Source organism: Lytechinus variegatus, chromosome 2, assembly GCF_018143015.1.
Source record: "Lytechinus variegatus isolate NC3 chromosome 2, Lvar_3.0, whole genome shotgun sequence".
NCBI lineage: Eukaryota > Metazoa > Echinodermata > Echinoidea > Temnopleuroida > Toxopneustidae > Lytechinus > Lytechinus variegatus.
The window spans coordinates 50429615-50442381 of NC_054741.1; the positions used below are offsets into that span (position 1 = coordinate 50429615).

The following is a 12767-nucleotide window of genomic DNA, read 5'->3' on the forward strand; positions in this document are numbered from 1 at the left end:
GTTCCATAGTCCCGTATTGAAAGAAGTAGCATTCATAACTTAAGTACATACCTTCGATCATTACTTTAGACTAATAAAACTCTGGAATAAAAAAAAAATTTAATGTTGGATTCTTGAACCTTCAGAATAACAAGTACATTATTATCGTTTGGCTTAACGAAAATGTAGAATAACATACAACTGGAATAAACCACAAATTTCTGACTAAAAAAACCTCTTTTCATTTTCAGACTTAAATTCATCTTGGTATATGGCAATGCTACTTGCATTTTCAGAAGAAAAAATACCCTTCAGAGTCTTCAAACCTTCCAAATAACGAATCTTGCCCTTGAATGCAGGGACCCAAAGGATCCTAGAAACATTGGGGCACCTCTATGGATTAAATTTGACCAGAATTTCTTCTGCTTGTGCTGGTTGTTGGCTGAACTGAGGCTGGGTTGTGACAGGTGCATTCGGATCCTGAGATGGGACAGGCGGAGAGATTGATCCTGGGTTGTAGTAGGGGTATCTTGGTGCGTAGCTCGTGGTCCCAAAATTTCCTTTCTTGCCTTCTATCTGGATCGGCCCCTCCACCGCCATCTCATAGCTTGGAGGAGGCAAAACTACAGCAACAACAACAAAAAAAGATACGATATGGACTCAACTCCCATTACAAATGTATTCAGGAATTACATTACAACTCTAAATATGCTGGCATCATTTTCCAACCCCCCCAAAAAATATCTCCACTTCCATGATTGTACTGATAAAAGAAAATATTTAGAAGATTACAAGAATGAAGATAATATGGAGGTTTTCGGTTCACGATTTGTAATATGAAGAAGGGAAGGAAATACAGGCAGAAGGATTAAAATGGAAAGACGAGATAGAATGAACGGAGAAAATTAGAAGTATTCTTTTCTTGAAAGTGTGTGAAGTCCTGAAAAGGACTGTAAGCTAGATGAGATGAGCTAATATGGCTTGAGTAGTAATGGTTTGAATAGTAGCAGGATGAAGTGAAGAGAAGAATGAAGATAACAGACAATGCTGAAAAGAGAACATCATTTGTGTCCTACACGTCATGAACAATCTCAGGACATAATTACTAACACTAACACACACCCTCACACACACACAAAATACTGTTTTGAAGCAAATGTTGTTTACCTAAAATGCAATGGGCAAACGTCTGACAGCTATGATCACTAGATTCATCCTGAATCACTAATGTTTTGCTTTTAATTACAGAAAATGTGACATTTGTCACTTGTTTCCTTTTGCTATAGTCGAAGAAGGTATAATCACTTAAAGGTCAAGTCCACCTCAGAAAAATGTTGATTTGAATCAATAGAGAAAAATCAGACAAGCACAATGCTGAAAATTTCATCAAAATCTGATGTAAAATAAGAAAGTTATGACATTTCAAAGTTTCGCTTATTTTTAACAAAATAGTTATATAAACGAGCCAGTTACATCCAAGTGAGAGGGTCGATGACGTCACTCACTCACTACTTCTTTTGTTTTTTATTGTTTGAATTATACAATATTTCAATTTTACGAATTTGATGATTAGGACCTCCTTGCCTGAAGCACAAAATGTTAAAATAATGGAATTTTACGTGTTCAGGGAGGAATGAAACTTAATTTCACATGACCATGACAAGAAAATACAAATATTTCATATTTCATATAATGAAATACAAAAGAAATAGTGAGTTGGTGATGTCATCGACTCTCTTATTTGGATGTAACTGGCTCGTTCATATAACTATTTTGTTAAAAATAAGCGAAACTTTGAAATGTCATAACTTTCTTAATTCACATCCGATTTTGATGAAATTTTCAGTGTTATGCTTGTTGAATTTTTCTCTTTTTATTCAAATCAAGTCTTTGTTGGAGTGGACTTGTCCCTTAACCCTAATACTCCCGGGGGGGGCCATAATGGCCCCCCCCCTCAACAATTTTCGCGATATATCTGCTGCGCGAAATTTTTTCACCTCGCAGCTCACTGACTTTTTACATTCAAGTCTCGCGCAAATTTTGAGACCAAATTTGTGACGCCCGGGTACGCGGTTACGACATTACGCAACATTATGCAAGTGCATGTCAGACCCAAAATTGCTCATAAACGTGATTTCATGTACAAATCCAATGCAAATTGCGTATTTAGCCAAAATTCATAAATGTTCATTATTTCTACTTTTACTGATTAAACTTAATTAATTTTGCCTTGTTTATGATCAGAATTATGTCTGGAACAATTTCCATTGAAAAAACAATAAAAAACAAAAAGTAAAAAAACAAGGAAATACATAAGAAATTCATAAAACAATAAAATACATAAGAATTTATTTCCAAACCAAAGTTTTTTTGAATTACGATTGTTAAGAATGCTACAAAGAAAATTTTTACCAAAAATTAGCATTCTAGGAGCTTTATTTAGTGAATTAGAGCAAAAAGTATGATTTATGCATAAATTAGCATAATTAATTCATATAAAATAAAATCTCATTATTTTGGAAAATTTTACCATACAGCCTTGTAGATTACATCGCACACTACCAGCGTGCAAATTTTTGCGTCGCTCGCGCGATCGGTGGCCGAGATCTTAAGGGGGGGCCATAATGGCCCCCCCCCCCGGAATGACAAGAATTAAAATATCCCGGGAGATTTAGGGTTAACAACCCATTGAGACAAACAACAGAAATAACTATTTGAAAATACCCATTCCTCCTCCTAACGCCCATCCAAGTTTAATTTCTTTGAGATTCGAGGCTTTGAGGCTGCAGAGCCCTTTGAAGATTATTACGGAAGAAGAACTCAATGTACTAGGCTCTACAGTTACTATGCATTATACTGAAATCGCATTGTGTACAACAGATGGAAGACTTACCTGGGGACTGAGGAGGATATTGAGACGCTCCTTGATCAGGAGGGTACCCAAACTGAGCGGGTGGCGCTGATGCACCACCAGCTGGTTGGGGTGGGTAACCAGCTTGTGGTGGTGGGTAGCCACCAGATTGTGGTGGGTAACCTGGTTGAGGTGGCTGAGGTTGGGTGTAACCACCTTGGGGAGGGTAGCCAGGTTGGGCTTGGTAACCCAGTTGTGCTGGATAACTTGGTTGGGCTTGGTATCCTGGTTGGGTTTGGTAGCCTGGTTGGGCTTGGTAGCCTGTTTGGGCTTGTTGAACCAAGTGAGGCAAGGCAGGTACTGTGCCTATGACTATAGGTAATTCAACGGTTGCATCGATGGGTGTGCCTGAGACATCCGCTTCTATCTGTTATAATAACAACAAAATACAAAATTTATATTGACCACTGAGATACAAGCTATCATAATAATATACTCTCATATCAAGCCATATGAACATTGGTCCCAGCATACTCAGGTATCAACCTTTTCAATGCTGGCACATTTTTAATTGGCCATTTCCTTACTGAGGAAGATGCACATGTATACGATAATGAAGACACAGTAATGCTAATGAAGGACAAAATCTTCTTTTTTAAATATCCATCATACATTATATGATACCATAGGATTTAGGATAGAAACATGCATACTGTGTGCAGATTCATGTTTAGCATTTATAAAATGAGGACACAAATAAAGCTCAATTTTATTTCAAAATAATTCTCATGCATGAAACTCAATAAAGTAGAAACATCTGGGGCCCGTTTCATAAAGGACTTACAACTGTTGTAACTTTACCATTATGGCCATGGTAGCAGGGCTCAGCAGCCAATTATTAACAAGGTTTCCATGGTACATGTAGTTGTCATAATGGCAAGGTTACAACAGTTGCAAGTGATCAGTTATGAAATGGGTCCCTGGTGTTATTTGAAAAGGTAGTAAATAAATTCAGCTTTTGTGTACTTTGAGAACAGCCCAGTATGTGTGTTCAGGATTTGGTAGAATCCTTGAACAGGCTATCTAACAACATTGTGCAATCACAAAGTTACATGTTAATAATAAAAACACTCGGGCCTGCATTCTGAACTTGGATTAAATCTAAACTCAGGGGGGTGTTTCACAAAGATTTAAGTATGACTTAGATTCGCACATAAGTACCGAGTTGATACGGTATGAAAGGCTTGACTGCATTGGTCAGATCAGGTCATGAGGACGCGCACTACTGTGTATCTATCAATAAGATCGTGTGTTGCATATCATGTACACGTCGGCATTTGCGACTCAAGTCATACTACAATCTTTGTGAAACACCCCCCTGGTGGGTGTTTCATAAAGTCATTTGTAAAACATGAATGACTTTACGCACGACTGGTAACCCTTTCTTATGCCAAGTGATATATCCCTATGTAATTGAGTTAGGACCCAAGATCATGTTCCAGTCGTGCCTAAACCAGGGCTTAATTTTACGAACAGCTTTATGAAACGATCTGTGGTTAAACTATGGATAGCCATCTGTGACACAAATCTCTAACAATTAACGCAGGTTCAATTTATCATCTCATCTTTCACTCTGGGGGGTGTTTCACAAAGATTTAAGTATGACTTAGGTCGCACTTAAATGTCGACGCGTACATGATATGCAACGCGCAATCTTATTGATCAATACGCAGTAGTGCGCGTCATCTTGGCATGATCTGACCAATGCTGTCATGCCTTTTATACTGCGCGCAACTAGACATTTAAGTGCGACTCTAAGTCATACTTAAATCTTTGTGAAACACCCCACAGATCATTCGTAACTGTCTGGGAACAATGAATGTATAAGTTTTCTCTCTCACTATAGCAAGATGAAAGGGTATAGTGAGCTTAAGGAACGTACAATGTCAACAACAACAAAATTGACATATTTGGCTTTCCATATTTTTAGCAGAGTTAAACCATGGCCCCAGTTTAACCAGACCTCAGAATACGGTATACACACCTTCACATGGTACATGACTTCAATGTTTGGACAATTCTCAAATGAATTAGGAGCTATCGGTGGAATGGCCATGGGTCTCCTCTCAAAGACCATTGATTCCTGCGCGTTACAGTCGTCAAACGAAATCTCACAGATCTTTTTGGTGTTCTTACGGGTGTGAGTGCTTCCTCCATGTTTGGCATGGTAACGTGATTTCTGAAGCAATACAAAACAAGATACAAAAGAAATAAGGCTCCATGGGCACAAACAAACGACAATGGCATTCTTCTTCAGGATCTTGAAGCAACACTTCCACTGGAAGAAGTCTCATTCAAATATGATTATTTTTTAATATAATGCAAAAACCTTTCCATTTACATTATATATCCTTGTGGTAGAAAAAAAAAGAATTATAATCCTACCCATGAAATAACTAATGCAAATTACAAAGTATTGTCAGTTTAATTTAGAAAACTTAGTTAAATATTTAAAATTTCTCAGGAAGTTTGATCAACAGAAACACATATTAAGCCCTGAAATATTATTATCCTAATAATGAGAAAAAACAACATTTGAATTAATCTAATGTTTCCGTCATTCAAAATTAACACATCTTTTTCTTGAATGATATTCAATCTCATCAAACAATTTTTCTTCACGTTTCAATATTACTCTTGTTCATCAACGTGATAACAAGTCTCCAAAGTTTTAGAAGAACTGTCTGAATTAGTATACACCCACCATAGCACTTACCGGTAGGTGAGCGGGTGACCCTCCCCATCTCACATTATAATTAGATGGTGTTCATCAGAAAAGTATCAAAAACACGGAGCTGTTTGTAACTTTAAAATTACATAATTGAAGACAAATTCAAGTAATTGTAAGCTCTTTGGGCCTAAAGTGAAAAGCAGTGTAAGTATAACTTCATCTGTTCCTATTCATTTCCATTTTTGCTTGTCATACCTATTACCTATTGAACAAGATAAGAAATCTAACTTACCTGTATCAGTGCAGCCTTGAGTGAGACTAACTCTCTACCACACTGATTATTGAGCTCTACGGTAACAAGGATATTCTCTCCCGGTGCATAACCACCCTTATCAATAGATCCACGGACGTTAATTGGTCCAGATTCGCAGCACAAACAGCACACAGTCTTCTCTGTAATCCCAACGGGACTTGTCTGAAAATATAAATATAAATTATAAATAAAAATTATAAATATAAAATGGGGATACGAAACTCTATCAAATGATTGGTCAAATTTTCCAGGTGGGTGTTTCATAAAGCTGTTCATAAGTTAAGAGCGACTTTAAAAACGACTGGCGATCATTTCTTGTGGTAAATGATATATTCATTGGCATTGGTTAAGCCCGTAAGAAAGGATCACCAGTCGGTCTTAACTTACGAACAGCTTTATGAAATGCCCCCCCCCCCGTGACTGATAAATACACACATTTGAACATACTTCTGAAACTATCCTAGCATTACAGTCCCAAAATTGATCTGACAAGCAAATTGACAGGTTTTTCACTTTAAACGGGATTAGGGAGGGGGCAATTCACAAAGATAAAAGGAGAGGGGACACAATGTACAATTTTAATTTAAAAAATGGCAACATGTGTTGTTTGGTTTATGAAAGAAATTGATTGGACCACATTTTTGGTCACACTAAGACAGGCCTCTGAAACATTTGTGTACAATTTATGAATATATCAAAGAGTTTCTAGATACACTTACTAATATATTGGGCAGCAAATTGAGGTCCTTCGTAGTCCAGATACTGAAGAAACGTTGAACTTTATGATCAAATTTCCATGGCCTGTCTATGGTGGCCTTGATGTAATACCTCACCCAGCCCCATGTGCCTTCAAACGGTGGTGGAAGGGCCTCTCTGGGTAACTGGAATTGAAACGGGAAGCGATGATCTCCCATGGGTAGTTTCATTCTGCTCGCTGCCTGGTTGTTCTTGCCTGGAGGTGCAAAAGAAACGTCAAGAATAACAGTGAAATAATACATAACGAGGAGAATATTTTTAACCCAATGGGTTATTCAAAGAAAGAAATATATGTTAAGTACCTGCTGCCTATGATATTTTTGCCACAACTGTTGTATATTTGGAGACAAATAAACATTTATTCAATAAATAGTAAGTACAAATTTAAAAATGTTAAAGCAATGTCATATATTGATTGAAAAAAACCTAAACTTACAATGTAAAGTTTAAACCTGCCATTTTAAAATGAATGCATTATTTTTTTCTAGAGTAATAAAGTCACTTAATGTATTTTCTATCTACGATGATGAATATCAGTAAAAAGTTAAGTGTAGGCCTACATTATCAGAAAATTTATTCACTTAGTAAAATAAAATATGTGTGGAGCAAAGGAACCGAGCTGGAGAGTATCTCAAATCCATGTCAATTACAAAAAAATTTCATAGATGAATAAAATACCAATGGAGGCGAAGAAATATTAACCTGCTCCACGGAGAATGACTTCTTGCTTGAAGAATGGAATTTTCCATGTGTAATGGATGGTTCTTCGGTGATCTCCAGAGCCTCGTGTTTCAGTCCAGTGAGTGTAGGACTTGCCTTTGCATATTACCTTAATTCCTGCATGTAATCATGAGAGAGACAGAGAGAAAAGGGGATGAGAAAGAGAAAAAGGGAGGGAGGAAAATTGTAAATCTGTCACTTTTCATTTCAATGAATAGCTTGACATCCTGCTCCAGGGGAAGTATTCTGAAGTAATTTTATCTTTTAAATATTTCATTTTATCTTTCAAAATGAAATCGGTATTCTGAGATGACATTTTATCTCTCAGATAAAATATGAAATTTTATCAAGCTTAACTTTTTTATATATAACGTAGGCTAAAGATTTATGCGACAGAGCAGAGCCTACGTTGACATATCCATCGCCTATCTAGCCATTGCTACACATATGGCTCTTTTATCTCTGCGACGTCCAATTCAGCATGGTTTCTAAGTGAATTAGCTTTAAATGCTTGAAGACAAATAAAAAAAATCATATCATTGCGAGTAATACCTTAACATTACTCCTGTAACTTAAGATAGGGATTATATTTATAATATTTTCCGGACTTATAATTGTCTCTAAACTGATGCTGGTGATGATGGGATATTGACATAAAAAAAAAAGATGAGACTCTGAGATTAGATTTTTTAAAAATCTGTGTAATTTGCAAAGATGCGCTAGCATATAGTGCAAGCATATTGAATTCAATAAAATGACATACTCTTGCTCCTTTGCCAGTGCCACACCTCCTGGAGGAATGGATTTCCATGATTGGTTGAGTGAGATGAAAAATGCTATATAGAGGGTATAATTAGTAATTATAAACCAATGTTTCTCACTTTCTCATTTTGCTGTGTGTTAATACTCAGATTAAATGAAGATAAAATGATCGGAATACCAATTTGGAGAGATCATTTTATGGATATTTTATCTCACTCATTTTAATGGAGATAAAATGTTTTGTTTTATAATCATATGACTCTGAGATAAAATGGATCTGATCATCTCAGAATACCATCCCAAGGCCCCAGAATACCATCCCAGTCACTCCTAGTACCAATGAGGTCCAAACATTAACATGTATGGACCTCATAGGCGACATTACCCAAAAATATGGGTTAGACAATGCTGTTCTGATTTCCAACCCAAGACTTTGGTAAATGTACGCCTTAATACAAATTGGAGTTAAGTGATATGACTTTCATTTGGTGGGGAGACATTAAAAGTATTAATTAAGTAGTTCAAATTAAAATAGATTATCATTAAACTTACATTTCAGGCCCTTTTTGTTGATTTTCGGTGAGCGTTCCACACAGCTGCGACGAGTGATCAACTCCGAAGTGATACGCGAACTGGTCAGTTGATCGGTCAGGTGATCGGTAGATTATCTTTTTGTCAGACGTTCATAATTTATGTAAAGCGTATCAATCTTCAGTATCTTGATTCCAAAGTATCAGTATTGCAGATAAATGTCATTATTGATTGGAATCAGTGGCGGATCGGGGGGGTGGGGGTGGGGGTGAGCATTTCTGCCCGATCCCCCTATTGAGATTTGTAGTAAATATTTTGGAATTAAATACGTTGTTCATACTAGTTATGCGACCCCTCCCTTATGATGATCACAGCATTATTTGTAATGGGGATATTTCGTTCATAATTATTCTTGTCTCTTCTTTCTCTTTTTTAGCCTTTTTTTGCTTGTTAAAACCTTTTTTCCTTTTTTTGGGGGGGGGCTCGCCAAATTTTACATGGGTCAAAATTACCTTCATTTTTTTAGTGACAATCTTTTTTTCATTTGTCCAGTTCTACGTGAGACAAAATTACCTTCGATCATTATTATAGTTAAAAACTTTTTTTTATTTTTTATTTATTTATTTTTTTTTTTGGGGGGGAGGTTGCCAAATATCACGCGAACGTTTTTCAGCTTTTACTGTTTTATTCGACTTATAATCAAATATTAAATGGGGCTTACCACAGTTTTTTTTAAAGTCAATTCATAAGAATATTCCTCCTCGGGATTTGAGCTTTCTTTCATGAAATATCAATTTTTTTCATGATTACCAAAAATACTTAAAATTTTTTATCGGTGTATGCCTATAAAGCTTTAGCTCATGCGTTGCGCCTGCCATATTTTAATGCTGATCAACTTTATGCTTTTAATGAATTCCTAAAAACAATAAATTCTCAGATCATCAATTTTGTCGCAATCGAATAATTCGATTGCGTCTATCAGTTTTGAATATTCATAAAAAATATCAGCTCGTGCTTTTTGCTCATAATATTTTGATTAGTAAATTCTTCTCTTATATAATCGAGTCGGATAGATAGATAGATAACTAGAGAGAGAGAGTTGGGGGGGGGTGTCCCTCAGCTACTTGTCCTCGCTTATTTGTTATTATTTGTTATTATGCTCATGTTGTGAGAGCTTTGTGTTTTCACATTTTTTTCTTTTTCAACCTTTTTATTGTCTCGGAGCTTCCCTCTATTTCTTTACACTATATAATGTAGTCCTTTTTACCTCATTGTTTCAATCATTGGCGGCGGAAGCCCCAAATTTTAGGAGGGGACAACCTAAAAAAATTTGACAAGCAAAAAAAAAAGGCTCTCAACCCAAACATTTTAGGGGGGACGTAGGAAAATAAATTGACAAGCAAAAAAAAAAAAAAAGGTCAACAACAAATTTAGGGGGGAACGTCCCCGCTTCCGCCGCCTATGGTTTCAATTCTTTTTTTGTTCTCATTTCCATGAAAACATCATTATTAAACTGACGTAGAAGACTTTATTACGAAATTTTGACATTGTTTTGTTTCATTTGTTTGGCTTTCTTTTTTTCTTCTCCTCATCTTCTTTTTCTTCTTACTTTTTCCCTTTCCTTATTTTCTCTTCAGTATTTCATTCAGGTATCCGCCAATTTATACAACACCAAGCATATAGAGGCGGATAATCAGTGAGGGAGCATGACGGTGTGCCGCTCTAAAAAAAAGGAGGAATATTGGAAGAAAAAAAAAAGAAGAAGGGATGGGGAAAAAATAAAGAAAAAAAAAAGATGATGATGGCAATGACGATGATGAAAATTATCTTGGTGATGATGATGGTGACGAGATGTAATTTTGTTATTTTGTCTTTGAAAAAATTAAGTAGTGCAAAGTTGAATTCATTTAAAGTTTATTATGAAAATAGCAGAAAAAAAATTGGTATGCGTTCGAGGAAAATCCATCCCCCACCAATCTTTTTCAAAGGTAAGATTTTTTTTTTTCCCGGGGGGGGCCACTTCCATTCACGAGTGGATACCATGCGCGACCATGGGGTCTCGAAAAGCACCCTAAACACGTAATTTCCATATTCTGAAAATGCACCCCTTAACAAGTATTGGCGTGTGAAACCCTACCCTTAACAAGTATTGGAAACAAAACGATACTCTTGGCAAATATTCCCTGAAATGAACCCCTAAACAAGTACAGGAATGTTTTATTGTTACGGGTCCTTCGGTCGTCGGCTTTACCTTATTTGGTTTAGTACGACCCCACCTTCTACACCTCGCGCAAATCGGACTCTAAACACGAAGTGTTGGAGCAAAAAGGACATCCTTTATAAAACATTTTGATTTTGTTTTATCATCCCCGCAAATTAGACCCTAAACACGACGGTTTTCCTAGCGAATTAATAGATACCCTTTTTTCGTTATTTTTGTGTTTTTGACACCCTTATCACGTTACGTAGGTAACGTGCCCTATCGTGAAAAGGACATCCTTTTTACGTTTTTTTTTGGTCGCGCATGGTATCCACTCGTCAATGTAAGTGGCCCCCCCCCCCCCCGGGTTTTTTTGTGACGGCGTAGGCCTTTGCAAGCAGCTATTATTATGGTAAAAAAGTAAATGAAATGTCAAGAAATACATGATAATGATTTTTATGGTACATTTTAGTAGGCCTATATCAATTCATACTTGTTATCAAAAAGAAAAAAGTGGGTCGTTACGGACCATTAAAAATGGGAAATTTGGGCATTTTATATTTAGGATAGAGCAACTGCTCGTTATAGACGTCACAATAAATCAAGCATTCTAAATTCTATCAACTCCATTTTTTGTCAAATAACACCTTCATCGATATTTTGAAATGATTTTTCTCATATTTTCATCATCTTTTTATCAGGGTGAAATTCCCCTTTAATTTACAAAACAGATTCGCAAACAATATCAAGAGTAGTGGGAGGCAAGGGTGGAAATCTAAGGTAGGGGACCAGGGGCTGGAAAACAGGCAAAAAAACAAAAACAAACTAACAAAAAAAAACAAAAAGGAAGGTTTATCACCCCCAAAAGAAGGTCGTCTCGTCCAAAATACATGTTTTACTTCGATTTAAATGATGTAGGCCTATTTCTTTCCATCATATATAACAGAACAAAAATAGTAGGGGGACATTTGATAATGTGCCCCTACTATTTTGGGTTAGGGGGAAGTGTCCCCCTGGGATTTGCGCCCATGTGGGTGGGGGGTGTTGCACCTTCTTTCGGAATCATTATGGAACAGTGTGAATAGTCGCTGTGATTTCGATCTCATACCTATAAAAAAAATAGAACAGAAGAACGCCTTGACCACAGGCCAAAATGCCTAACAATTTTTCCGCGGCATTAGCGACTCTCGTAAGGGGCGCTCCATTTATAAATAAAGTTGCATGTGTAGCTGTCTATGGCAACAGAATCTATCGCAGAATTGAAGCCAGAAGCGTGGGAATTTTCAAGAAAATTCAAGAAAAGAACGGTGAGTACCGATTTAACAGTACTAATCTAATTAGTTACATGTATTGAATTATAAGAATATTCAATTTTTCGTGAAACAAAGCTTAGTTCTAAGCTAGGGCGGCCCAAATGCGCGTGAGTGGAGTCCCAGTTTCTTAACACGGGTAAGTATTGCGTTGTCGCCTAGAGTGCATCCCAGTACTGTAGTACAGTACCACTAGCTACTGACAGAGCTCTGCCGATGGACACCGGGAAAAAGCGGGCCTCTTTAATGTCGAAGTCCTAATGACCCAAGCCGTAACCTTCCCTTCACATGACTTACCTCGAATGTCTCCCTTTTCTCCCGTCAAAACTATCCTTGCGTGTCCCTGGATGGTATCCCCTGGTTTGAACACTTCATTGCTACCTTCGAAAACAACCTCAAATACCTGTAATTTACCCATTATTGAGTAGGCCTAACGTTAGTTCTACCTCGACAAAATGATTTGTTGTCAATAGAGATCGCGTAGCTAGTTAACGTCACAAGCCACACCCAATTAAGGTGGTTCCCCTCGGCCTCGGGGTCGTCTACCTCGATCTCGCGCTCTGATGGTGACTATGTCTATGTGCGTGCATGCCGCGCATGCAATTCTCATGATT

At 37.0% G+C, this 12767-nt stretch overlaps 1 protein-coding gene across 1 annotated transcript; it reads right to left on the bottom strand.

Moving 5' to 3' along the window:
- On the bottom strand, positions 1 to 12686 carry LOC121408286 (arrestin domain-containing protein 3-like). Its single transcript, XM_041599695.1, has 7 exons — positions 12451 to 12686; positions 7333 to 7467; positions 6594 to 6826; positions 5854 to 6036; positions 4875 to 5069; positions 2873 to 3257; positions 1 to 602 (listed from the first exon to the last, which is right to left on the bottom strand). The coding sequence occupies exons 1-7, from the start codon at positions 12569 to 12571 to the stop codon at positions 373 to 375; spliced, it is 1482 nt and encodes a 493-aa protein (XP_041455629.1). The 5' UTR covers positions 12572 to 12686; the 3' UTR covers positions 1 to 372.
- Positions 12687 to 12767: the final 81 nt, after the last annotated feature.

What these genes read in the sequence shown, in the direction of transcription:
- LOC121408286 (XM_041599695.1), bottom strand. Translation starts at nt 12,571, where the DNA reads ATGGGTAAATTACAGGTATTTGAGGTTGTTTTCGAAGGTAGCAATGAA. An exon ending in AGTCATTCTCCGTGGAGCAG is followed by an intron (nt 6,827 to 7,332) that starts GTTAATATTTCT and finishes TTGCACCTCCAG; the next exon opens with GCAAGAACAACCAGGCAGCG. An exon ending in AAGTCATGTACCATGTGAAG is followed by an intron (nt 3,258 to 4,874) that starts GTGTGTATACCG and finishes TTATTATAACAG; the next exon opens with ATAGAAGCGGATGTCTCAGG.